The sequence below is a fragment of the Colletotrichum navitas genome (assembly GCF_030913465.1).
Source record: "Colletotrichum navitas strain CBS 125086 chromosome Unknown LY79scaffold_52, whole genome shotgun sequence".
In the NCBI taxonomy this organism is placed as follows: Eukaryota; Fungi; Ascomycota; class Sordariomycetes; order Glomerellales; family Glomerellaceae; genus Colletotrichum; species Colletotrichum navitas.
The window spans coordinates 182,587-205,136 of record NW_026850598.1 but is presented as its reverse complement, the minus strand read 5'-3'; the positions used below and the strand labels follow the sequence as shown (position 1 = coordinate 205,136).

The 22,550-nt window shown below is 51.2% G+C and overlaps 8 protein-coding genes across 8 annotated transcripts; 3 read left to right on the top strand and 5 right to left on the bottom strand.

The window, feature by feature from the left end:
• The first annotated feature begins 237 nt into the window (after nt 1–237).
• LY79DRAFT_560793 (uncharacterized protein) lies at nt 238–3,589 on the top strand. The gene is made up of 4 exons (XM_060558356.1): nt 238–1,444; nt 1,490–1,634; nt 1,690–3,454; nt 3,508–3,589. Exons 1-4 carry the CDS (start codon nt 376–378, stop codon nt 3,541–3,543), a joined length of 3,015 nt encoding a protein of 1,004 aa, XP_060411759.1. The 5' UTR covers nt 238–375; the 3' UTR covers nt 3,544–3,589.
• A 682-nt stretch (nt 3,590–4,271) lies between these two features.
• LY79DRAFT_560792 (uncharacterized protein) lies at nt 4,272–6,043 on the top strand. The gene has a single exon (XM_060558355.1). The coding sequence runs from the start codon at nt 4,412–4,414 to the stop codon at nt 5,939–5,941; it is 1,530 nt and encodes a 509-aa protein (XP_060411758.1). The 5' UTR covers nt 4,272–4,411; the 3' UTR covers nt 5,942–6,043.
• On the bottom strand, nt 6,044–8,161 carry LY79DRAFT_611538 (cytochrome P450). The gene is made up of 5 exons (XM_060561949.1): nt 7,701–8,161; nt 7,549–7,639; nt 7,407–7,475; nt 6,731–7,330; nt 6,044–6,664 (listed from the first exon to the last, which is right to left on the bottom strand). Exons 1-5 carry the CDS (start codon nt 8,061–8,063, stop codon nt 6,234–6,236), a joined length of 1,554 nt encoding a protein of 517 aa, XP_060411757.1. The 5' UTR covers nt 8,064–8,161; the 3' UTR covers nt 6,044–6,233.
• Nucleotides 8,162–11,201: 3,040 nt separating this feature from the next.
• LY79DRAFT_611537 (uncharacterized protein) lies at nt 11,202–13,585 on the bottom strand. Its single transcript, XM_060561948.1, has 2 exons — nt 13,365–13,585; nt 11,202–13,286 (listed from the first exon to the last, which is right to left on the bottom strand). Exons 1-2 carry the CDS (start codon nt 13,449–13,451, stop codon nt 11,262–11,264), a joined length of 2,112 nt encoding a protein of 703 aa, XP_060411756.1. The 5' UTR covers nt 13,452–13,585; the 3' UTR covers nt 11,202–11,261.
• An 836-nt stretch (nt 13,586–14,421) lies between these two features.
• LY79DRAFT_581637 (uncharacterized protein) lies at nt 14,422–14,940 on the top strand (the record flags this gene model as incomplete). The annotated part of the gene is made up of 1 exon (XM_060560201.1): nt 14,422–14,940. The coding sequence occupies one exon, from the start codon at nt 14,422–14,424 to the stop codon at nt 14,938–14,940; it is 519 nt and encodes a 172-aa protein (XP_060411755.1).
• Nucleotides 14,941–15,883: 943 nt separating this feature from the next.
• Nucleotides 15,884–16,393, bottom strand: LY79DRAFT_520253 (uncharacterized protein; the record flags this gene model as incomplete). Its single annotated transcript, XM_060555218.1, has 1 exon — nt 15,884–16,393. The coding sequence occupies one exon, from the start codon at nt 16,391–16,393 to the stop codon at nt 15,884–15,886; it is 510 nt and encodes a 169-aa protein (XP_060411754.1).
• Nucleotides 16,394–17,080: 687 nt separating this feature from the next.
• LY79DRAFT_581635 (uncharacterized protein) lies at nt 17,081–18,165 on the bottom strand (the record flags this gene model as incomplete). The annotated part of the gene is made up of 2 exons (XM_060560200.1): nt 17,081–17,377; nt 18,019–18,165. 2 exons carry the CDS (start codon nt 18,163–18,165, stop codon nt 17,081–17,083), a joined length of 444 nt encoding a protein of 147 aa, XP_060411753.1.
• A 2,940-nt stretch (nt 18,166–21,105) lies between these two features.
• Nucleotides 21,106–22,461, bottom strand: LY79DRAFT_592029 (uncharacterized protein; the record flags this gene model as incomplete). Its single annotated transcript, XM_060561365.1, has 3 exons — nt 21,106–21,622; nt 21,677–22,185; nt 22,243–22,461. The coding sequence occupies 3 exons, from the start codon at nt 22,459–22,461 to the stop codon at nt 21,106–21,108; spliced, it is 1,245 nt and encodes a 414-aa protein (XP_060411752.1).
• Between the last annotated feature and the right edge of the window lie 89 nt (nt 22,462–22,550).

The following is a 22,550-nucleotide window of genomic DNA, read 5'->3' as shown; positions in this document are numbered from 1 at the left end:
AATGTTTATCTCAAGTAGAAGCGCGAATCGGCAAGTTGTCGAGCCTTCGCAGTGTTATTTGATAGCTATTTGATCCAGGGCTTGATACTCTACACTGGTTACAGAGGGACCTCGGCGAAAATGACGAATGAGGGGGTGGGAGTAGCAGTCGACAAGCGAGCCAATCGATGGTCATTCATGCCAAGACAGCCTGCATCGCAGCCTGATACTCGAGGTCGCTTACTATGATCAAGAATCCCCAACAATCATCAACGACTTTTGCCTCACTTTCTATCCTGTGTCAAAACCTTTAGGATTGAGCTGAGCGCACCTACGGCGGCGACTCTGCTGCGGCGATTCAAGCGACAACATCTTCGATGATACTGATACGTCGCCATGGCGCACCCACATCCCCGCCGTGACGACTTCCGCATCGCCATCATTTGTGCACTGCCGCTCGAATACGATGCCGTCACCTTCGCTGTCGATGAGTTCTACCCCGAATACACGAGTAGCTCCGGCAACCATCATGCATACAAGACCGGCCGGATCGGAAGCCACAATGTCGTCCTGCTGCTGCTCCCCAACATGGGGAAGGTTAGCGCGGCCAGCGCAGCAGCCAGTCTCCGATCGATCTATAACGGGATAGAACTGGCCATTCTGACAGGGATCTGCGGCGGTGTCCCCAGTCAAGGGAACAACAATGAGGTTATGCTTGGGGACGTGATCATCAGCAAAAGTATCGTGCAATATGACCTCGGGAGGCAGTACCCCGGAGAGTTTGCAAGCAAAGACACCGTGGAAGACCGCCTCGGTAGACCAAATAAGGAGATACGTCACCTCATATCTACACTTGAGACCCGTCAAGGCCGCCGAGATCTCCAGCGGCGGGCCGCAGAGATCTTGACAGAGATACAGCAAAAGGCTGTCGACGATGGGGAGGAGGCGCTGTACCAACAACCACCATCCAAAGAAGACCTCCTCTTCGAACCAGACTACCTCCACATGCACCGAGATCAAAAACAAGATTGCGGCTGCAGCGAATTAGGGGCCTGCAGTGCGGCCCGCAACGCGTCATGCGAAAAGCTTCAATGTGACGAGAGGCGCCTCGTGCCACGAAAGCGCCTCATTACGGGCCACCAAAGAAATGAATGTCTAACCCGCGACCTCCAAGTCTTCGTCGGACGCATTGGATCAGGCGACACGGTGATGAAGTCAGGTGCGGACCGCGATAGGATCGCAGCAGAGCACGGCCTCGTTGCCTTCGAAATGGAGGGCGCCGGGGTATGGGACGAGATTCCCTGTGTCATTGTCAAGGCGGTCTGTGACTATGCGGATAGCCACAAGAACAAGAGCTGGCAGAACTATGCAGCAGCGACGGCAGCGTCTACAGCGAAGGCGCTTCTAGAGCATTACAACGGCACCAAAACCAGGAGTGACACCCCTAGGTCTCCTAGTAGGCACTGTAAGTCATTACCTCAGGGTTTCTTGCCCCTGCTAATGATCTCAGTTGTTGTTCCCTACAACGAAAACCCGGACTTTGTTGGTCGAGATGGGGCTCTGAATCTTCTCAAACAACAATTCGGCCATGACCCGCAGCAGAGCACAGCAAAGACACGGTCTCGAGTCGCACTGCATGGCCTGGGCGGTGTCGGGTAAGACGATATATCATATCTCGTTACAGCGAACACAATCTCTGACCTCACGTAGCAAAACGCAGATAGCGCTGGCGTACGTCTATTGGCTCAAGGAGAGACGGCCCGATATTTCCGTCTTTTGGGTTCATGCTAGCAACGCACAGCGTTTCCGTGAGGCTTACGCTTCCATCGCCGAAGCGTGCAACATTCCTGGACGCGACGACCCTGCTGCCGACTCCTTGTCCCTCGTCAGGGAATGGCTCCAGAAAGAGGGAAACGGCGCTTGGCTCATGGTGATTGACAACGCCGATGACACAAATGTGTTTTTCCAGACACAAGAAGCCTCCCACGCCGACGCGATAGCAAAGGACTTCAAAGACGAAGACAAACTGGGACGCTTCATCCCCGAATGCAGACATGGGTCAGTCCTCATCACCACGAGGAACAAACAAACCGGCTCCAGACTTGCGCCAGGGAAGCCCGCAACCAAGGTCGATAGTTTGACAGGCGACGAGGCAGACGAAATGCTCCGCTCGATGCTCGAGGCTTCAGATGGTGCAATCTCCACCGAAGACGCATCCGCTCTCGCTTCTCGACTGGAGTATCTTCCGCTCGCACTGGCCCAGGCGGCGGCGTTCATCCAGGAGAATGAGATATCGATACGCCAATACGTCAATTTGTTGGACAAGAGTGATACCAGTCTTGTGAACCACCTCAGTCAACCGTTTGAAGCTGTCGGGAGGGACTCGAGCACGCCGCACGCCCTTACTGCGACGTGGGTCATCTCTTTTGAGCAGATTGAGAAACAGAGCGCCGTGGCCAGTGAGCTGTTATCGCTTATGAGCTTCTTTGACAGACAAGCCATACCGAGCGAGTTTGTCAACGACTACTGCATTCGGAAGCGGACGGAAGACCCAGCAGCTGATACTGAGGGTGCTGAAGACATGGAGATCATTGTAACGAAAGCACTAGGAACCCTTAAGGCGTTCTCCTTCATTATGGAAACCAAGGACCAAAGCCTGGACATGCACCGACTCGTACAAGCAGTGACACAGAAATGGCTCTTTGGCAAACAACGGACAAATCAATTCGCCAAGCGAGCTCTTCAGATTGTATCGGATGCTTATCCGTACGGTCAACACGAGACCCGCGAGGTATGCCGCAAGTATCTCCCACATGCTTATGCTGTGCTTCGCTTCACAAGTTCCAGGTCTCAAGATGAGGACATTGCAAGGGCAAATCTACTGCACTGCGTCTCAGCTTATCTTTATTACCTAGGGCATTGGAAAGAGACGGAGAAAAGACTAGTCCAAACGTTAGAGCTCAGAAGAAGAATTCTAGGAGAAGAGAACCTCGACACAATCATGACTATCAACAACCTGGCTATCACGTACCAAGAGCAAGGTCGGTTGGAGGAGGCAGAAAGTCTCCAGGGTAGTATTCTAGAGATTTGCATGAGAGCGTTTGGAGAGGCGCACTATAATACGCTTACTACTATGAACAACATAGCAATCACGCACCGACAGCAAGGCCGGTGGGAGGAGGCAGAAAGACTCCAAGGCAATCTTTTAAAGATTTACATAAGGGTGTTCGGAGAGGAGGATCCTACGACGCTTATTGGCATGAACAACCTAGCAGTTATGTACCACGACCAAGGCCGATGGGAGGAAGCAGAAAGACTCCAAGATAGTGTTCTAAAAATTCGCAGAAGGGTACTTGGGGAGGAACACCCATATACACTTAGCAGCATGAGGAACCTAGCAACCACGTACTGGCATCAAGGTCGGTTAGAAGAAACTGAGGACTTGGAGGTGCGAGTTTTGGAGATAAGTAAAAAGGTGCTTGGAGAAGATCATCCTAATACAATTGCCAACATGACTAACCTAGCAAGCACGTACTGGCATCAAGGTCGGTTAGAAGAAACTGAGGACTTGGAGGTGCGAGTTCTAGAGATAAGTAAAAAGGTGCTTGGAGAAGATCATCCTGATACGATTGCCAGCATGAGGAACCTATCAACCACGTACTGGAAACAAGGTCGATTAGATGAAGCTGAGGACTTGGGGATGCGATCTCTGGAGATAAGTAAAAAGGTGCTTGGAGAAGACCATCCTGATACGATCATCAGTATGAAAAACCTAGCAGTCACGCAAAGGGAGCAAGGGCGGTTGAAAGAAGCAGAGGACTTGGAGTTACGAGTTGCGAGTTATGGGGATTGAATAGAAGATGGCTGGGGAGGATATCATCGATTTGGTAACTGGTATGGAAAATCTAGCCTTTAAATAGCAAAACTTTGAATAATATGACGAGACAATTCAGTCAATAATTAAAGAACTGCTTGCACTGGATACAATAATTACGACTGAAATCACACGAAGTTCAAAAATAGTCTAAGGCATATAGATCATGGACATTGCAACACCCGGCAACCAACGGCCGCTGACTATCATCCGGGCGAATTCCGGACTTTTAGCCACTCGCTCTAAATCGGTTGCGGGGGGCCATGACTCTGGCCGGGACGCTAATTCCGGGATGGCTGATCTTCGGCTTCATTTGCCAATGGTATCTTGGAGGGCCAACCCCGCCTGTGGCCTCCTTCGCCTCATTGATCCAGTTTCGGCGCGGGGCTGGAGACGAGTCTCGAATTGCGGCCGTGGCCCAAGAGCAAGCCCACGTATAGATATATAAGAGAGGGGATCACAGCTGATCTCCACAGGATGAACGTTCATGATCCACGCTACTCTTACTCTTCATCTTCGATCGAGTGACCTACTCACATCTGCTTCTTGACTTTATCCATGGACCAGAGATACCCCGAGTTTAATACTTGGCGCCAGACCACTCCAGGAGTATGGCAGCGCACCGCGGACGAGATCGAGAAGTTCTACTCGGTCCTTGCGACGCTTTACGAAGGAAGTGGTCTCATGTTCTTTGCAATCACCGGCCATATCTCCTTACGCGTTGACGTCCGCGACCAAGGGGATAGGACCGAGGCCGGAGCTATCTTTGATAAGGCCTTGGAGTCTGCTTGGCTCGCCCTCCGATTTGATCATCCAACCATCGCTTCACAAGTTACCCAGGATCCCGCCACTGGCAAGTGGACCAAGACGTACCGCCGATGTGGTGATCTGGCGGAACAGAAATTCTGGCTTGAAGAGACGCTCATACATGTGTCGGACGAAAAAACTGGTCAACAGTGGGCTAACAACCAGCCTACAGCCCAAAAGATACCGACTCTGTTCGTCCTCAGCCCGCCCTCCCACAAAGATGGTATGATTCGACGCGATCTAGTCTTCCGCTCGCCCCACGACATCATCGACGGGGTCGGAACCCTGATTCTCTTGAGCAACCTCGTCACTTACGCCTCCAAAGCCCTTTCTGAAGGAGACGCTTACAACCCCCCGGCCCTTGATGGCTCCGAGGCTGCGAACCTGAGCCCGCCGTACCGCGTTGCAGCCAACGTCCCCGCGAAGCTCACTAGCAACCAAGAGAAGCGATTGGCAGATATGGCAGCGCAAAAAGCTGCCGCTATGAACGCAACCAACATAGAAGTCCTTGATATGCCTTACCGGCACGGCGCAAGCCTCCCAGGCCGTCACCAACGCGTCGCTCGCATTCTCACCAAAGAGCAGACTGCCTTGCTCACCACCGCGTGTAAAGCTGCCAACGCAACGGTCACCCATGTCTTCCACGCAGCCATCGCACTCGTCCTTCGCGATATCCAAGAACGAGGCCCCAAGGCCAAGCGCGTGCGGTACGTCAACTACATCCTTCGCAACGAGCGCGCAAGCTGCCGAGCGCCGTACAACTCTCATCGGCATCCCGCCGCCCTTTACCATTCCGTTCCCGGCCAGAGTCTGGTAGTCGATATGGACCTGCCCGCCGCCGGTGACGACCAAGTCAGCGACGGAGAATTTCTGCGTGTCGTGCAGGTCATGAAAGACTTTTACCATGGCGTCCGGAACGACGAGGAACACTACGCCCTCGCCCCGACCATCTGGGCCGCCGCAACCCCGGACGTACCCGCATCTCCCCGGCCGCTGCCCGTGCCCCCGCCAAAGACCCACCCCTCCGTGTCCATATCCAGCATGGGCCGCGTCGACAATATCATTGCTCCCAAGACGGGCGCCATCGAGGTGTACGACCCGTGGGTCACGGGCGAGGAGCTGGGGAGCGGCCTGGGCCTCTTCTTGGGCACGTTCAGGGGCGAGCTGTGTCTCAGCGCTGCCTACAACGATGCCTGGCACACGGCGTCCGATGTTCTCGACTTCCTGAAGCGGTGCGAGGACGTAGTTTTCAAAGGATTCGACCTGCAATCTACCCAATAAGGTGATGAAGCGCTGTTGTGGAATGGGCTTGGAGAGCTTTGTAGAGGCGAACAAGGATAAGCATCCGGTTTCTGTGGTAAGCTCTGTAAACGAATAAGCGGAATGGCAGAAGCAGTTATGTCAGTAACCATGAGCTCTTGGTACTCCTGTATATATTGGGTGCGAAGCTATGAACGAGCAACTAGTGAACTAAGACGCATGTGTTTGGGGTTTTATGCTGCGGACAGCCGAATCCTTCCACGGAGCTATCAATAGCTGATGCTTCTCCCCTCATTCCATAACACTTGATTTGTCAGTATTCCAAAGAGTCCAGGTCAATCTCCTCCTTTCTCCGACGAATCAACAACAACGCGCTGGGAGGCGGAAGCGCCATACCATAAGGCATAGGCTGGGGTTTGCACCCCGTGGGCAGCTTCCAGTCGTACTTCAACAACAAGTGAGCCAGCGCGATCTTGAGCTCGTTGGCGGCAAAGAAGCGGCCGGGGCACGCGTGCTGGCCGTGACCGAAACCGAGGTGCTTCGCACTGGTGCTCACCAGGTAGGCAAGCTTCCCCTCGTCGGTGCCGCGCATTTTCAGGAAGCGGTAGCCGTCGTACTCCAGCGGGTTCTCGTAGTACTGAGAGTCCCACATGTGGGTGTTGGTGGAGATGATCTTTTGACCCTTGCGCAGGACGAAGCCGGTCGATAGCTCGATGTCCTTCTTGACGAGGCGGCGCCAGGTCGCTGTTATGCGCACGTCAGTGACTTGATCCACTATCCTGAAAGCTTGTAGATAGGTAAAAGACTTACCGAGGAGTACAGGCTTCATTCGCTGCGACTCTTTGATGACGCTGTCCATAAGCTTCAAGTTGTGGAATGCCGTCGTCTTCAGGCCTTCGGCACTCAGCACGCGAACGAGCTCTTCCCGGAGGGGATGGAACAGTTCCGGGTGGCTCGCCAGATCAAGCATGGTCTGCTCAAGTAAATCGCTTGTAGTGTGAATCGCGACGAGAGACAGGGTGATCTGCTCTCTGACCGGGTCATAATTGGTCGTGAGTTCCTTCTCGAACCACTCGAAGGAGTCGTCAAAGACGGGACCTGTCTCACCACGCGCCTGGGCCGCCGCCTTACGCGCGTTCCGTCGCTCGAGGTGGGGCTTCAGGGTGCTGCGGCACTCAGCGAGGAGGCGGCGGACGTACCAGCAGGAAGGGAGGAACCAGTGGACGATGGGTCGTGCCCATCGGGGCCACTGGCCCACGCCCCAACCGACCATGAAGGCGGTACTGCTGTAGTGCCCGGAGACGCGGACCCATTCCTCGTCACGGCAGATCTCTTCGCCCATGAAGACTCGGGAGGAGAGGCGGGATACGATGCGGATGATGTCATTACGGGGAGTGATCTGGCGCCAGTCTTGCCAAGGGTTGGTGTCAGTGGATCGTTGTGGTTCGCAAGCACTTTTGAAGCAGAGGCGGCGGGTGTAACATACCTGTCGAGTCGGTGAAGACGTGACGGAGAACAAGCGTTGCCTCTTCGGAGATGGGTTTCGTAAGTTTGGCTATCGAAACACCGTGAGCATCAAAACATGGGAGATCATATTTTCCTCGAGCACGGGACGTGGATAAACTCACTGAGTGCCTTCGTTAGGTATTTTGTGATGATTGAGGGCATTGCGAGATTGGCGTGAAAGGGATCAAACCCAGGGATGTAACTATGAGTGTCCTGTAAGGCTTGACCATCAGCCCAGGAGCCCCATCAGTATCGTGATGCAAACAAGACTTACGTCGGCTGCAGACTCGGCAAAGTCCAGCCTTGGGTCACTGCGTAGTTCCTGCATGAGAGGAGGTGGCAAGACGACGACCTCGCCCCATTCTGTGTGCATCCTGAACGGGCTATCTCCGAAGACTGCCTTTCCTTTGAGCATGAGCTCCTTGCTTTGATGGACAAACTCGCCATTGCGGCGTCGGTTGGTGAACTCGAAAGCCTTCAAGGGGTTGACCTCCGGGAGCTTGGGGGCGCGATCACCGACGGCATATACCAAGATCACAAAGAGGAATGCTGTGACGAGGTACGGAATAGGCTGTTCGGCGGGCGAAGGAATGGTATAGGCGCCGAGCCCCAGATCGAGGGGAGGGTTGGAGGCCATGCCGCCGTTGGTGTTCTGGTTCGTTTTGGTTAACGGGTTGTGTGGCCTCGCGCGGGGCCGGATCCTCTGCTTGTCGTCTGCGGATTTCTGTTGCTGGTCCAACTTTCTACCTCGTCTATGCAAGCCGGGCGAACCCCTTGCTATATATATTATGACCCCCGCCTCGGCTACAACCCCTTTTCAGTACGTCAACCGTTGTGGATATGTGTGTGGTACGTCTTAAGGTTCAATATCACATTTGAGGGCCGCATGCTGCACCTCAAGTGTATCAACGCCAGGCGATGCGACCTCGGTGAAGCACTTTGCCATCTTGGCCTGCCGAATAAGGCATGAAATGTGAGTAAATGTATCTGCAGTCGACCTGTTCTTGATCAATTGGTTGTCTTTCCTCCATAATCTTTCTGCCGATATTCACTGGCCTTGGCAGTTAATGCAACTAACTGAGAAATCAACAACCATCCTGATAACGTAAAGTCCAAAACAGGACAGTTCTCACTCATCCGTATATCAAAATCTCCATTTGAACATTTTTGCAAATTCAAAGGGTATCCCTTCGGGCGCGATCGGACCTCACTAACCCCCGTGAGGGGTAGGGGCAAATCAGACAACAGCAATTAACGCCAAAAGCCAGTAGTTTCAAGGTACTTCTATCTATATAGTGTTTTACCTATGCCAAAGGTACTAGTAATCTGTACCTTTATATAACAGTATATTATAGTCTAGGTAGCCCTTTTAGGTCCTTTATTAGGCTAGACTATTACGTTATCAAACTACTGTCACGATGCACTTATTCGGTCACGGAAAGTCATAGGAAAACGGCTTAACTATCTACGTTCTAGACTGTCTGTTCAGGCTCGTAGACTAACGTGTCGGAATAGTGGATCCGGGCGGTGGGTCCGGGCGGTGGGTCCGGACTAACAGATGTTCTGGCACCGGTCGGATCCCGCAAAGTCTGCGCGATGTCGTGAAGGCATCGCGACAACTACTCTAGGCAACAGTTATCTAGGCAGGTGATAGCAAAGTCCTCTAGCAGGACCTCTACGTAGATAGTACTATAAAGAAGGGTATCTAAAGGTAATAATGTTGAGATTAGTGGTGGTTGCTAGCAAAATAATATTCTAAAATGATGTATTATTATGTACGGAGTATCTCTGAAAGTGTGGGGTAAAAGTGGAGGGGGATCTACCTCGGGGTTAATAAGGTCCGATCGCGCCCGAAGGGATATCCCTTCGGGCTCGACCGGACCTTATTAACCCCGGTGCAGGGTAGGGGCAAATCAGGCCCTAGTGTTTAACACCAAAAGCTAATAGACTCAAGCTACTTCTATTTATATAACGTTTTAACTATGCTAAAGGTACTAATAATCTCCACCTTTACATAGGTAGGGGTATATTATAATCTAAGTAACCTTGCTAGGTTTTTTATTACTAGCTACTAGCCCTTTGCTAAGTACTACACTAGGAGTAAAGTAAAGCCTTCCCTTGTAACCTTTACTAGTAGTCTGTGAAGGGCCATCCATCGCACACTAAATGAGGCTCCAGCTTCGCTGAGACATGATTTCTACCAAATTCAATGTCGTCGTCGGCATTCACGCCAACGTGGTCGTGACTTGTGTCCGCCTCAGCCTGTAGATGATTGGATGCTCAGCGTGTTGCCGTTCCGGAAGTCCGCGGTAGATCTTGGATTTGACAGGAGCTTGGAGACGAACTGTTTGCTGCATCCGATGAAACCGATGTCATGTCCTGGAGAGGTGACTACGCGCCAATAGATTGTATTTCTTGTCTGTCTAAATCAGCCTTAGAGGGAGGCTTTGCAGGAGGGGGCTTTTCAACTAGCACCTTAGCAAACTTATCAGCAAGAAGATGATGCGGTTTCGCGCCCTATGAGCAGTTTGGAATCACAATCACAGATTCGTCATTCACACAGCGAAACGCAAGAAGTAGAATCGTTGGAATCGAGTCCACAACCTTGCGGCTAACCATGTTACTAGTCTCAAACACTCCGATGGTATCTGGCTTCTCGTGAGCCGAACACTAGCCTAGCGATGCTGTAATCTTGCCTCAGTCTCTGCCAAGGATGCATGCATCCCTTACCAAACAGCTCCTCCACGACTGAGGAGTATGCCATGGGCCTCTAAGAAGAGATGCGACTACAAATCTGTGACTTCTCATTAGCTTCGTCCCATAGTGCAGTGCCAAAGACCAGATGCAATTACTGTTGGGCTGGTTTCGTATCAAGGAGACGATATGGTGTACGTGATTAGGCAGGACCCAGGCGCGGTAGCTCGTTTCCCTGATGCATTCATCTACAAAGTGGTGAAGCCTTTCGAAGCCTGTAGGATCAAAGAGACGGCCAATCGCCTGCTTCCTGGCTTCCATGAAGCTGAAAATGACAATAAACAGGTCCACGGAGCAGCAGACCTGCGGGTCTTTGTCGAAGCGCGCAGCGAAGTCGTTCCCGAACGCCATGAGAAAGTTCTGGTCGATAGGACATGACCGCGAGAACCTGTGCAGCCAAATGAACAGAAGCTGAAACCAGTTCCGTGCAACTTGCGCTATCTTGAGCTTGTTCTCGTCGGAAGGGACCGCGACGCCGTCGAAGAACAGTCCGAAGGAGTCCCAGCCTGCAGGCGAGACCGGCTGGTCAGGGGTTCCTGGGAATTCGAGGCCGGGAATGCCACGCAGGTCGGGATGCTTGGCAAAGTAACCATCCCAGTTTCCACCTACGCGAGCCCTCTCCTGCTCGAAGACTGCGGGGTCCAAATAGTACAGAGTCGACATGTTGTGACAATGAAGGTTGCTTGGTAAAGAGACTGGGCTCGTTGAACTAAAACACAATGTCAAATGTGTGTGTTTCGCGGAGGTTGGAGAGAAAGGAAGCTGTTTGTTGTCCAGAGCTGATAGGGCTGAGAGAGCACCTTATTGGCCTGATTCCGAGACGATCCGCACCTACCGATTCAAACTTTGGCCGAGCCATATCACTCAAGAAGGCTCGCCGGAGCGGTGCTGAGAACAATAATGCTCGATGCCAGAATGATGAAGGCGCCCGGGCGGCAGGCATTGATCCGGACTATGAGTCGCATGGAAAGTGGTTGTTGTTCACTTGCCTGGACAGCAGCTACGACACGAAGGCAACAGCCCTCGAGTAAGGGTAAATAATGTAAAAACAGGTTGTGTAATACAGTGTCTACAAGCAACCTTATACCAGGTATTCGACAAAATAGCAATCGCGGAAATGCCCCTTCCCACTGTAATCCCCGAAAATGGCAATCGGGTGTCTGCTCACCATCTGCCATATCTCCGAGTCCTCATCGATGCCGTCAATGACCATTCTGATGACCCGTCCTTTCCTTCTCTCCCTCAGCCCGAGTTCTAGGGACGACTTTAGCCAGACCCAGGCCACGATATCGGGCCCAGTGAGGCCGGGTTCCATTATCCTGGGTATTAGGAAATCAAGGATTGTTGTTACGAAGTTGGTCCCCTCAGACATGCACGCAGCCATTCCGAGCAGCATGTCCATCCGAACAACTGTGAACTGCTGTCTCAGGTGAGCTTGCATACCGCAAGCGATGCCCAGTATCACCTTGCCTAGAGCATCGGTTGACGACGAGGTCACAGATGGGTCGAATAAAGAGCGAAGATAGCTGCAGCCCATCCGACAAACGAGGTAAATGACGTAGTCCAGGGCTTTACGCTCGTCGGCGAACTTGTACTTGACAAAAGTCTCAAATGTGGGGCCGCTGATTATGCCCGAATCGTTACCCAGGTTGACCACCGGCAAGTCGCGGTCACAGAGAGCCTCATGCCACTTATCCAGCCGGTGGCTGAAGACATGGCACTGCTGAATAATGGTTTCCGAGGTAAGAGTGTCCTTGTAGAAATCACGTAAACGGAAGTTGCGGTTGTCGCATTTGCGGCCGAGTACCGACATCAGCCAAGATGCCACTTTTTCGGATGCACTGGCGCCTTGAACTGTAGGGTCATGGGTGAATGATGCCTCCATGGCAATACAGGCGTGGAGGCCCCAGACCCTCGACAAAATATCTCGGATGGCAAGCTGGGAATCGAGTAGACTTGATGCATCAAAGTCATCGACGGAGTTGCAAGTTCTCCTAATTGGTAACTTCATGAGGCGGAGATCGTACCGAAGCATGCGCCAGGCCTTAAAGAGACCATGCACTGCGGAGCCCGCAAAGTCCAACTTGTAAGCAATGGTATCAAGGCCGGTCGCGTGGCTCATAATGCCCAGAGCCGTCCCAGCCTCGAGTTCGTGATACGCTAGAAGCAAGGCCGCACCCGCCAACTCCTCCCCATGGTGGGTCCCAGCATAAGGTAAGTGAGCCTGGAGGCCTTTTACTGCCGCGTCGTAGTAGTCCCCTATGCTATTTTCATCGCAAATCTCGCGGAGACTCTTAGCGTTCAGTGGAAGAGGTCGTGTCAGTCTCAAGTTGCTTGCGGCAAGTGCCAAGACGGCGGATCGGAAACAGCTGCTTTGGCTAAACAGGCTCGGGAAGGCGAGGGCCACGGGGATAGCAGGGATAACATTCCGGTCGAAATGCTGGACCAGCACCTCCTCATGCGGTAAAGAAAGTTGGCAATCGGCAGCTGGGGAACCCAAAGGAGACGAAGTGGACGTTATTGATCCGGATGACGAATCTTTAGAATTGATGAGCTCGTCCCAGAGTGTAAGCGATAAAGTAGGACTCGGTGCGTCTGCAATCAGCGGCGGGTCAACTTCCCATCCCCTCGATACAGTAACCAGACCGCTCGATGAGCTGGAGGGTGTCGGATGGTGGTCCCTTTCAGGAGCAATCTCTGCCGAGGCCATTTGAAAAAGGTCATCGGCGGCAGGCCCGTTGGACGTATCGACCAGCGCCCACGGCAAGATGGATGAGCCGTTGATACCGATGCTTGTCTTGGTGGAGTTCCAAGGGGGGAAAGAAGCGAGTTCCTGCCCCGTTAAGGCATTGGAATCTTGCGGTAGGTTCGTCACATGGACGGACACATCCTGGGAGGTGGAGGAGGTTTCCTGCAGTTTCCGGCTGCAGCGTCGTTTTCTTCGGTCATCCTCGAGACGTAGAGCAGCCCATCTCGCCTCCTCAAATCGCTTCGAAGATTCCGCTGCCAAAGAAGTGACGTCTTTGAAGGTGACTGGGCGCTGATAGCCGCTGCACTGGATACCTCGCCGGACGCAGGCGACACAATCGGGGCGTGTTTCGTCGCACTATTACAATATTAGTGTCTGTATACTTGGTAGAATTACGATTCAAACAGGATGCCCCGAAGGCGACAAGTTGACAACCTTTCTACGTTTGCTCTTGCAGTTCTGACATCCTGTCCGCTTTCGAACAATGTCGGTCTTTTTCGGCCTGGAGGATTGAGATTCCATGTATTTTCTGATTTCAGGGCACAAAACGGGATTAAGAGCGCTACCACGTATGTATCCCAGCAATTTGAAAACGAGAGAAAAGCCAACGGCTGGTCAGGTCTTGCAGCAGGCAGGCAAGAATTCCATGGCCGGTCGTTGACGGCAGGCAGCATTGACGAGATCCACATAAGACGCAAGAAATATCCAGATTAGGCAGATAAGCCATACGAACCACGCCTTTCCTATTCTGGCACACGGGTGCGACGCTAAAGCAGGTACGTGACAGACCCACTCATTATTATGGCAAGCATAGATAGGCTAAATGAACGAACGGAGCCGTCTTTCCAAATGACACCCGTTATGAACTGGGCAAGTTGGGGTACTTCCAAACAAGCCCAGCGGACATCTTCGAATGATGGAACGTTTTCCATATGGTTTCCATTCTGACTTTCGTTTTGACCGCCTTTCAGGCTCGAAAAGCCAACAATGGTCCCACTCGGCCCCTCACCGACCGGGTATTATCCGAAGCGTTGTCCCACTTCGGCGTCCGATGGCCATTGGGCGTGGCACATGCATATGCTGCAGGTAGTCGAAGCAAGATGCGCCCGGTTACACTGACTACAAGCAGGTTGGCCTTCATTGCGGTCGCCGACCGACCATCCGTCAGTATGTAGAAGTGTCCCCTTTGGGGTGGATGTGTGACTCTTGCCAAATCCTGCTGTGCCGCAAGGCATCGCGGCACAGCAAACAGCGGTTTGCCAATCGATTTAATATAGCAATTCAGGAGGGTTCGTTTTGACGGGTGCCTGCATCTCTTGGGCTTTTGTGACTCTATTCTCTCGAGCGGTTATTTAAACAACCGTTTGTCCCAGCTTGTTCGACAGCTTTGTGACTTGTCTTCGCTCTTTCTCGGGCTTGTCTTTATCCCCATCTCCCGAAGAACCCTGTTCTGTTACCTATTCCATTGATTGGTTCTCGTACCAACTGAGCGATGCATATTCTCAAGATCGTCTCCCTCGCTACGGCGCTTGTGCCCACGGCACTCGCTCAATACTACTTTGGCACGACCCTCCCCACCTCCACCGCGGCCGACGAGTACCTATCCGCCCATATCCTCAGTATCCCGAGCACCGTCACCGGCTCCCTTGCCACCTCCCTCGCCACCGCACTCTACAGCGTCGACCAAAAGTACTTCAACGACAAGGAATGGACGACCGTCTACTCCCACATGTGGTCGGCTGCCGCCAAGGCCACCAACGCCCCCGACGTCGTCGCCTCCATGGCCGTCGAGGGCTATAGCCTTCCCGACCTGCAGGAGCTGGACTGGTGGAAAGACAACGTGCCGGACAAGGATGACAAGTGGGCTTCGTCCTACGTCTCGGACTGGCAGAATGCGTGGCAGGACATCGCGGCAACCCAGACCTCCAAGGGCGGCGCACCGAAGTGCACCGGTATGGCAATTGCCGGTGTTGCGGCGGGAGTCGCCGCTGGCGTCATGATAGCGATCTAAAGTAATTGTGGCAATGATGACGAAAAAGGATAGGAAACGATTGGCAGCTAGAGCATTTTTTACCAATAGTTGTCTTTGCTGTGTGATATCTTCTGATTATCTTGTCATCAGTTTCTTTCATGTTCCATCTCACATGGCGGCAGTATACTGTGTCACTACACAATCTTCAGTATGCCGACGAAGAGCAAGAGCACCAGAGACTTACTCTTTCTGGGCTAGCTCTTGGCACAAAAGTGCTTACCTCTAGCCCGGTGCGAACCCCAGTCTGCGGGCGACAGGACCCTGTATGTGAGAGGAGAGGAAGGTAACAACTGCGCAAAGCGAGGAGCCGCACTTGGCTCGATCGTAGCCTTTTTAACGACTGGAGCTCGATAAAGAAGTTTTTCGCGGGATTGTGATTAATCGGGGCCCGGCTCCAGCGTCAATCCACCTATAATCGGAAGGCCGGGACTGGGTTGATAACATTGCGGCTACACACCCTGTGGAAGAGACTATCAATTCAGCACATTATTACAGATAGCATTCAGGTAGCTGATGGAATGAGATAGAAACTTTGCGCTGTGTTTTCCCACCGGGAGCTTTTGAGCAATTCACGACTATCGGTGCAAATAGAGGAAGAGTATCTTAAGATAGGCCCCTTAGCTTCAGACACAAACTGGACCATTAAATAGGAGCATCTCTAATTTGGGGGGAACAAGCATGTAATAAAAGAGTAATGGTATCAGCAACGATGCTAATCCTGGCCTATTAGTCCGTCTCCTTGTTTCCTGACCTTAACAACCAGAAGAAAGGTACTTGACCTGAACATTTTTGTGCTCGAGTAAGATACATGGACCACGTTTTCCAACATGAGCCGCATTGAAGCCTAAATGCCTCCGACGACTGACTAGTCAAGAAGGTTGATCAGGCTGCCTTCGGTCTGCTCCTTCCTTCCCTGCTCAGGTCAGCTCAAAGTCACAAGCAGATGGCTGGAACTGTAGGAGCACACCTTCAATTCTGCTATCTCCTGCTGCAGCAGTAAAATCTCTGCCTCCTTCGAAGCGAGTGATGAGCGAAGTCGGGCGTTATCGTGGGCATGAAGAGTTGGAGGCGCCAGGGACTCTTGCAAAGCATGTACGATAACATCCAGATCATCGACGATACTGCGGAAAGCGGCGCTGGCACTGATATTGGTGCGGATGTTTGAGTTATTGTTCGTGTGATCGGAGATCTGCGCCGTGGCGCTACGCTGTTTGACCAAAACTGCCTCCAGGTCCTTCTTTCCCATTGAGACTTTTATTCGGTGGGCTTTTATGAGTCCTTCGACGTCGGCCTTGGTAATTTTGGACTTCGCAGTAAGGCTCTGTAGTCGAATAACCATGGACTCGAGGAAGTTAATGTTGTTCTCGATTGACTTCCTGGCGATTGTTTGATCGGCAAGAAACTTTTCCAGTTCGATGACATGGAACTGCATGAGGTAGGAAATCCGCTGTGCCTCTTTCAAACCAGGACGGGCCGCTGCCCGACCTGTCCTTTCCAATGAGGGGGCGGGAGGTAAGGAAGCCATTATTTGTTTATGGTATGGGGCTAATAGATGAGCGATCCAACTTATCTGAGATGAAACATAGGTTAGCAGATGGCGATGATCAGCAAAAGAAACACTGGTTTGTTGAATCACGACGTAAAGCACGAGGCCAAGAGCTAGTGTGTGCACCTACGAAGGGTTGGAGTAGAAAAAGCAGAGAGCAGCAGCAGGGCAAGATTTTGCAAACGGGTGGTTGAAACCGACTCGCAGAAGGCCGGGTCTGTGTGTGCCGGTTGGAAATACGAGACTGGGAGGCCGGGCTCAAAGGACGAAATATGGGAGAAATTGGAAGTGGTGAGACAAGGAGATTGCTGAAGTCAAAGCTCGAGGCCTCATGTTGGTTCTGAGAAAGTCCAGATGGAACCAGGGAGAAGAGTCGAGCGCAGTTGGCAGGGGGAACACCTTGGGATAGCTCCTTCCTTCCGTCTTCAAATAAGTGGAGTGTATAAACATGGAAGGTGCAGTATATAATCTAGTTTATAGCCATTCATTTTAAATATAAGTACTCATTCATATATTAGATAATTATAGCTAGTTTAAAATGTATAAAACTAACTATTCTAACTCTTACCCTTACTAGCCTAAATAATAGTAACGACATTCGGCAATCCAAGGCTTGTCGACGGTGATGTCGAGGTGGCGGAAGTTGTATTTTGCGCCCTTGGACGCGTTCTGGGCACCGCTCAACCAGTCGCGACTGACTGTGAAGTCCGAAGTGGGAAAACCGTACCATTGTCCCTCGGGCGAAGAAGTCTTGATCTTCTTTGGCTTTTTGTTGGCGGCTCGAGCGGGCTTCTCGTTCGACGCCCCAAGGACGACCTTGGCCTCCTCGGCATCATCTGCCTCGTTCTCGACGTTCTCGTTCTCGACGTTCTCAAGCAGACATGAAAAAAGCGCGAAACGGAAAATGCAAAATGGAAAATGCGCCTCGGAAATAAACGCAATGAGCGCGAATCAGATGTTGGAACGACAGCAAGTGCGGATGGGCCCTTGGTGTACATAATGATTTGTGATACCGGGGACGACGACTCGGCCATACGCGAAACATTGTCAACTCTTGTCTGAAGTTTCCATGAATCTACTAGATGAGTATACTAGCAAGCATGAACTACTAGTCTTACGACAGCGTCCTCTACGCGTGAATGGATCCTTCCGGACGATTGTATGTCAAGAAAAGTTCGATGCTCCACTCCCTTCAATCTAGCACCAAGTATGTGTCTAAGGGATGGTCACGGGTCTTTCTCTATAGCGTCCGCCTCAAGATAAGAGCTACTGATTACTCCGTGTAAGATAGAAACGCTCCTATGTCGCTCATCAAGTCTTCAGTTAAAGGCTTAATATAAACGTTGAATTATATTCTTTGAAAAATACTATGATTCTATTGCTTTGGTTCCGAATACTATGCTTCTTTTTCATTTTCACAGCTCGATTCACATGATCCGAAGTATGGCATCATGTCCATAATACCACTTAGTAGATTCTTAACTACACTCGACCTAACAATAGCTGAATACTATTTCACAATATTCTACGAATATGTCCTCAGTTTCCTCAAAGTCCTCACGAGTATCTTTGCTGCAGTTCAGTACTTGCACCTGCAACAAATAAGCACTGCTGGTTGAGCCGTTTGAAGACGCCCGACAGATCATGGGTTTCAGCATTGCGGTCTACTAGACGCTATGAAAGGTACTAGTCGCTGTCTTCTGGATTCTAAAAGCGAAGCCACTGGGCACCTGGACGTCTTTCAAACTCCAAATGGGCTCTCTTAAAAACCCTTGCGCATGTAAAAGTCACATTACGTGGTTTATAATGTGACCATCAGGTCTCCCAACAGGCATGTGTATTCCATCACGGCCTAAATGAGTTGCGCTTCATGACATGCTCGTAAAATATATACTCCTTGATTGGATGACATTTTTTCCTGGGGCTCTCTTTTCCTCAAAGAGAACCTATAAACAGGTCTTCAAAACAATGCTAATAAAATTAGACCGTACCTTTACACACCATTAACTTCCTTTATTATTCCCGAGAGAAGTTGTCCATATCAATAAGCTATACAACGCCTGAGGAAATCCACTTTGCATATCAAGAGTGATCCGTGAATCCCCACGTCCGATAATCCCCTGACATGGAAGAAGAGAGGAAGACAAAAGAATGGCGTTGTCACAACAGTACCCTGGCTTTCATAACCCATCTGTCTTGGATTCACGGACCCCTCAACGATCCACAATGACATAAATCCATAAAATTTGAAACCACGTGCTCTAGACCAATGATTTCCACCCCAACCCGTAGGCCCAACACGCTCCATTCCTGCATGGTGTACGGCGTAGAAACTTCCACGTATGCCAGGGAACGAAGAAAAGCGAAACAAACTCACCTTTAGACATTCCATACAGCAGAGAAAAAGCCGGGGTTTTTCTCCACATTTCTGTCAGCCCAAAACGAGGGGCTAGCGATTTAGGTAACTTGATCAAACGACATCTCTCGGAGTAATGCGGATGGTTAATTTCGCCTGCTAGATGGGTCTGCGCTGATTTAATGTCAATGAAGGTTTAAGCCTCTTCTCAACATATAAAACCCCGCGATTGGACATGTTTTGGTGAGACGGATGTTCTTGTGTGATGACAAAAGCGGATCCGTAATTGCCACTGCGCAATTACGGCTTATATCACGACACACCCCCCTAGGTTTACGACGCTATTTGTCGGAAGGCTGGTAATATAGAACACTCTTGCTGATTACCTTCTAATTGGGTACATCTCGCCAAAGTATAGGTGGTGTTTTTCAACTGCCCCGAACAGTGCTCGAACCTGGGCCCCTCGGAATTGTGGGGGTCTCTGATATAGCACATGCGCATGCCATTAAGGCACACAGAGGTCCAGGGTAGAGCGGGCTCATAACTGTGATGACAAAAGCGGATCCGTAATTGCCACTGCGCAATTACGGCTTATATCACGACATCTTGATATTGCGCAGGCAAAAGGGAAAAATGCAATCTGGTATGAAGGACGAGCCGGTATTGACCACACGGGGGGATATAGACTAGCTATAATTTACATCCAGAATACAATTCTTGTGATTCACTGTTGCCGAATGGATGGGTTCCGAGCGGTCTGAAGTATGCATTTTCATTCGTTCAAAGTCCGTGCATGGGTCATCCCGTTTGTGTCAGGAGACGGTGTTGAAACATGAAACGGGACAAACAATCGCTTGAACTTTTGACCTATTGTTCTTCGAGAAAATGCACAAAACATCAAGTACAAAATACGCTTAAACGTGGGACAAAGTTAAGACCCGAAGTCCTTTTCTTTTAGCCTCGATTCGAAATGTTGAATCTCTCAAGGAACCAATCATATCTCACAGAGGCGGTGGTCCAATCTCACACCTAGGGGGCAAACCCTTTTCTCGAACTGGGTTTACATCCAAGACAAGCTACTCGGAAGGTTTTTGAGAGTGCGTACTCCCTGAGCTTTTGCTCTGGCAAGTCCTCCAGTTCAAGCACCAAAGTCCCAGCCCAAAAGTACGTTTTTCACGAAGACAAATGCGGGCGCCAATCTACAATGTAAAAAGGATATATCTCACGGCTGGTCCAGAAGGGCTTCTGTAATAATCTCGGATCGCTGACCACCGCCTGAGCTTTGCGCTCGTCCTCCAACGTCCGCGCTTGCCATGGAGCTTCGAGACACGCGCACGTGCAACGCATTCAAGATGTTGTCACGATGATATGCTACTGGCAAAATCACCAGCGGGCCGAGAACTGCACGCCCATCTCAGCATGCGCCGTTGAGAGGGGATCAGATGGGTGGACGGGCGGATGCGCAGCCGAACAGGAGATCTCCAAGCGACGATCGTTTGGCCAGGCGGGGGTCTACCATGATCGCGTCCCCTCAGACGTCCAGAATCCTTGCAGTGGCGTCCAGGCCGCTCGTCGAAATAAGCTTTCAAAACGGCCCCGTTGTGGTTCCATGGCGGTTCCCCGGAACCCCTCCAGCCCTGCGGCACGCCTCTTGCCGACTAGGTTGGTTTTGCAACACTAACGCGACATATATCCTGTCGGAACCTGAAAGCTTCCACCAGTGCATTCGCGTGCAGTAGCGCAGGCGATGCGAACTCTACTCATCTGACCTGCCTTTCAATGTTGCTAGATTGACACTGGCGGCTTTTGTCTTGAGATATCGAAAGTGTTTAGCACTATCGGAAAGCGAAATAACTGCAGGGTTTTCTGGTATCATTCAGCTATGAATAATTCACTTGGTGATGGATCCTTCCCATCGGGTTTTCGCGCTTTTAACCCTACGTCAATCCGCGGGATATCCTGCTTAGCTAGCCTTGGCATAGACTTTTCAATATGGATGAAAAATTGGGGTTATTTTGTATGATTCATCGTACACATGATTCTTGGTGTATTTGCATTGTGACGTCGGATGTCCTTTCCCAGTCGCAACCGCGTTTTCTTGGATTCTTTTCTTTTTCTTTTTCTTTTCTTTTTTCCAAAATAGGGGGAAGGGAGAAAGGCCTTCTTCCAAACATTCCCTCGAGGCCCGAGACCAAAGAAAAGAATGCGCTTTAGAAATGGGTAGTCTCAAGGATGGTCAGTGTTATTTCTCGAACATCCAGAGATTTGTACTTTCTGGCCTCGGCCTCTTCCACGCGGGACTCGAGGGCGGGCTTTCAAACATCCAGAGATTTGTACTGTGCGGTCGTACTTTTCCCCTACTTTGGTCCAAGGGGCTTGCGAGTGCTTTTTCAGGGCTGCGGAGGTCCTTCAACTCCTGACTATCCCCCCTTTTGATGTCACTTGTCATGAATCTTGACCTCTTTTGCGTCGAGAGCGACTGCCATGGCGGTGTCTTGCACCACAAATCCGGGTCAACACCGGTCTGCGTCTGCCGTCGTCGCTTGTAAAGTCCGGGGAACCATCTGTAGAGCACCGAGAGCACCTTTCTGTATATCTCTGTCGCCAAGGGCCGAATTCCTGGGATAGAGAGGGCAATGAGAGTCGCGCCAATTTCTGAGACCTCAATTGCAAGTAGAGGGCTGTAAATCCATGACTGGTCCGGTTGCCACTGTCCGTTGATGACGAGGATGAGACGAGCAACCGAAATGGCGACAACCCTGCGGAGGTTAGCAAATCAACGTTTCGAGATAGGGACGTATGGACCGGCTCACAATATACCAGGCAACAAAATGCAAGCCATCTGAATCTTTCGTTTTCGAGTCATATCCAACATTCGTAACATTGCGATTGGTATCCCAAACAGCACAAAGTCGGAAAGAAGTGAAACGGCGGAGTTGATTCCGTAAACGAAACCCCATGGTAGGCACTTGTAGTTGGTGAACTGGGTCTGCCACGCGTATGGCCAGAGCGCTGTTACCGGAAGGCAGTGGAAAACAATCAGGAGCATTTGCGTCATATATGACGCGAGCAGAAAGAGAGCAGCTCCCTTGATCGCCAGTAAAAATCGACTGTGAACAGCACACACGCGGTGGTAGAAAGCCAACCCAGAAAACCGGCAAAACAAGAGCGCACTCGTGTAGATAAGGTGGGCAGTAAAATCGAGAATCTCGGTCTCGTCCAAGATACTTTGCGTCATGACAAATTGAATGAATTCAAAATGCCGGCCTGAACCGATGTTTATCAGTATAATGCACAGGGGAACGAAGGCTATGAGCATTGCCTGTAGCGGTCTAGTGAGCTTGGCTCTTTCATCGTTCTAGAAATCATTAATTCTTACCATCGATATCATAGCGAGGATGTCGTCAATCCCAAAGACTTTGCGAAGGTATAACCGCGAGAATGCTCGGCCGTTCACGATCACCAGTGTGAGTGCGAACATGATGATGACCGCATGCATCGACGGCGTGTCCCTGTCCTCCTCCAAGTATGCAAGGCTGATATCCGGTGGTACCCGACCGGCCGCGACAGCAGCTGTGGCTTCAGAGTCGCCAAGCATTGTAATGATGGCCGACGAGATATTGACGACCCGGCTGATAAGGTCATGCGGTGAGAGAAGAAGGCAGCCCAACAGGACTCTGAAGATGA

What these genes read in the sequence shown, in the direction of transcription:
- LY79DRAFT_560792 (XM_060558355.1), top strand. Translation starts at nt 4,412, where the DNA reads ATGGACCAGAGATACCCCGAGTTTAATACTTGGCGCCAGACCACTCCA.
- LY79DRAFT_611537 (XM_060561948.1), bottom strand. Translation starts at nt 13,451, where the DNA reads ATGGAATCTCAATCCTCCAGGCCGAAAAAGACCGACATTGTTCGAAAG. An exon ending in GCAAGAGCAAACGTAGAAAG is followed by an intron (nt 13,287 to 13,364) that starts GTTGTCAACTTG and finishes ATATTGTAATAG; the next exon opens with TGCGACGAAACACGCCCCGA.
- LY79DRAFT_560793 (XM_060558356.1), top strand. Translation starts at nt 376, where the DNA reads ATGGCGCACCCACATCCCCGCCGTGACGACTTCCGCATCGCCATCATT. An exon ending in CATGGCCTGGGCGGTGTCGG is followed by an intron (nt 1,635 to 1,689) that starts GTAAGACGATAT and finishes GACCTCACGTAG; the next exon opens with CAAAACGCAGATAGCGCTGG. An exon ending in TTTTGGAGATAAGTAAAAAG is followed by an intron (nt 3,455 to 3,507) that starts GTGCTTGGAGAA and finishes TAACCTAGCAAG; the next exon opens with CACGTACTGGCATCAAGGTC.
- LY79DRAFT_611538 (XM_060561949.1), bottom strand. Translation starts at nt 8,063, where the DNA reads ATGGCCTCCAACCCTCCCCTCGATCTGGGGCTCGGCGCCTATACCATT. An exon ending in ATACCTAACGAAGGCACTCA is followed by an intron (nt 7,476 to 7,548) that starts GTGAGTTTATCC and finishes GTGTTTCGATAG; the next exon opens with CCAAACTTACGAAACCCATC. An exon ending in AATGAAGCCTGTACTCCTCG is followed by an intron (nt 6,665 to 6,730) that starts GTAAGTCTTTTA and finishes TGCGCATAACAG; the next exon opens with CGACCTGGCGCCGCCTCGTC.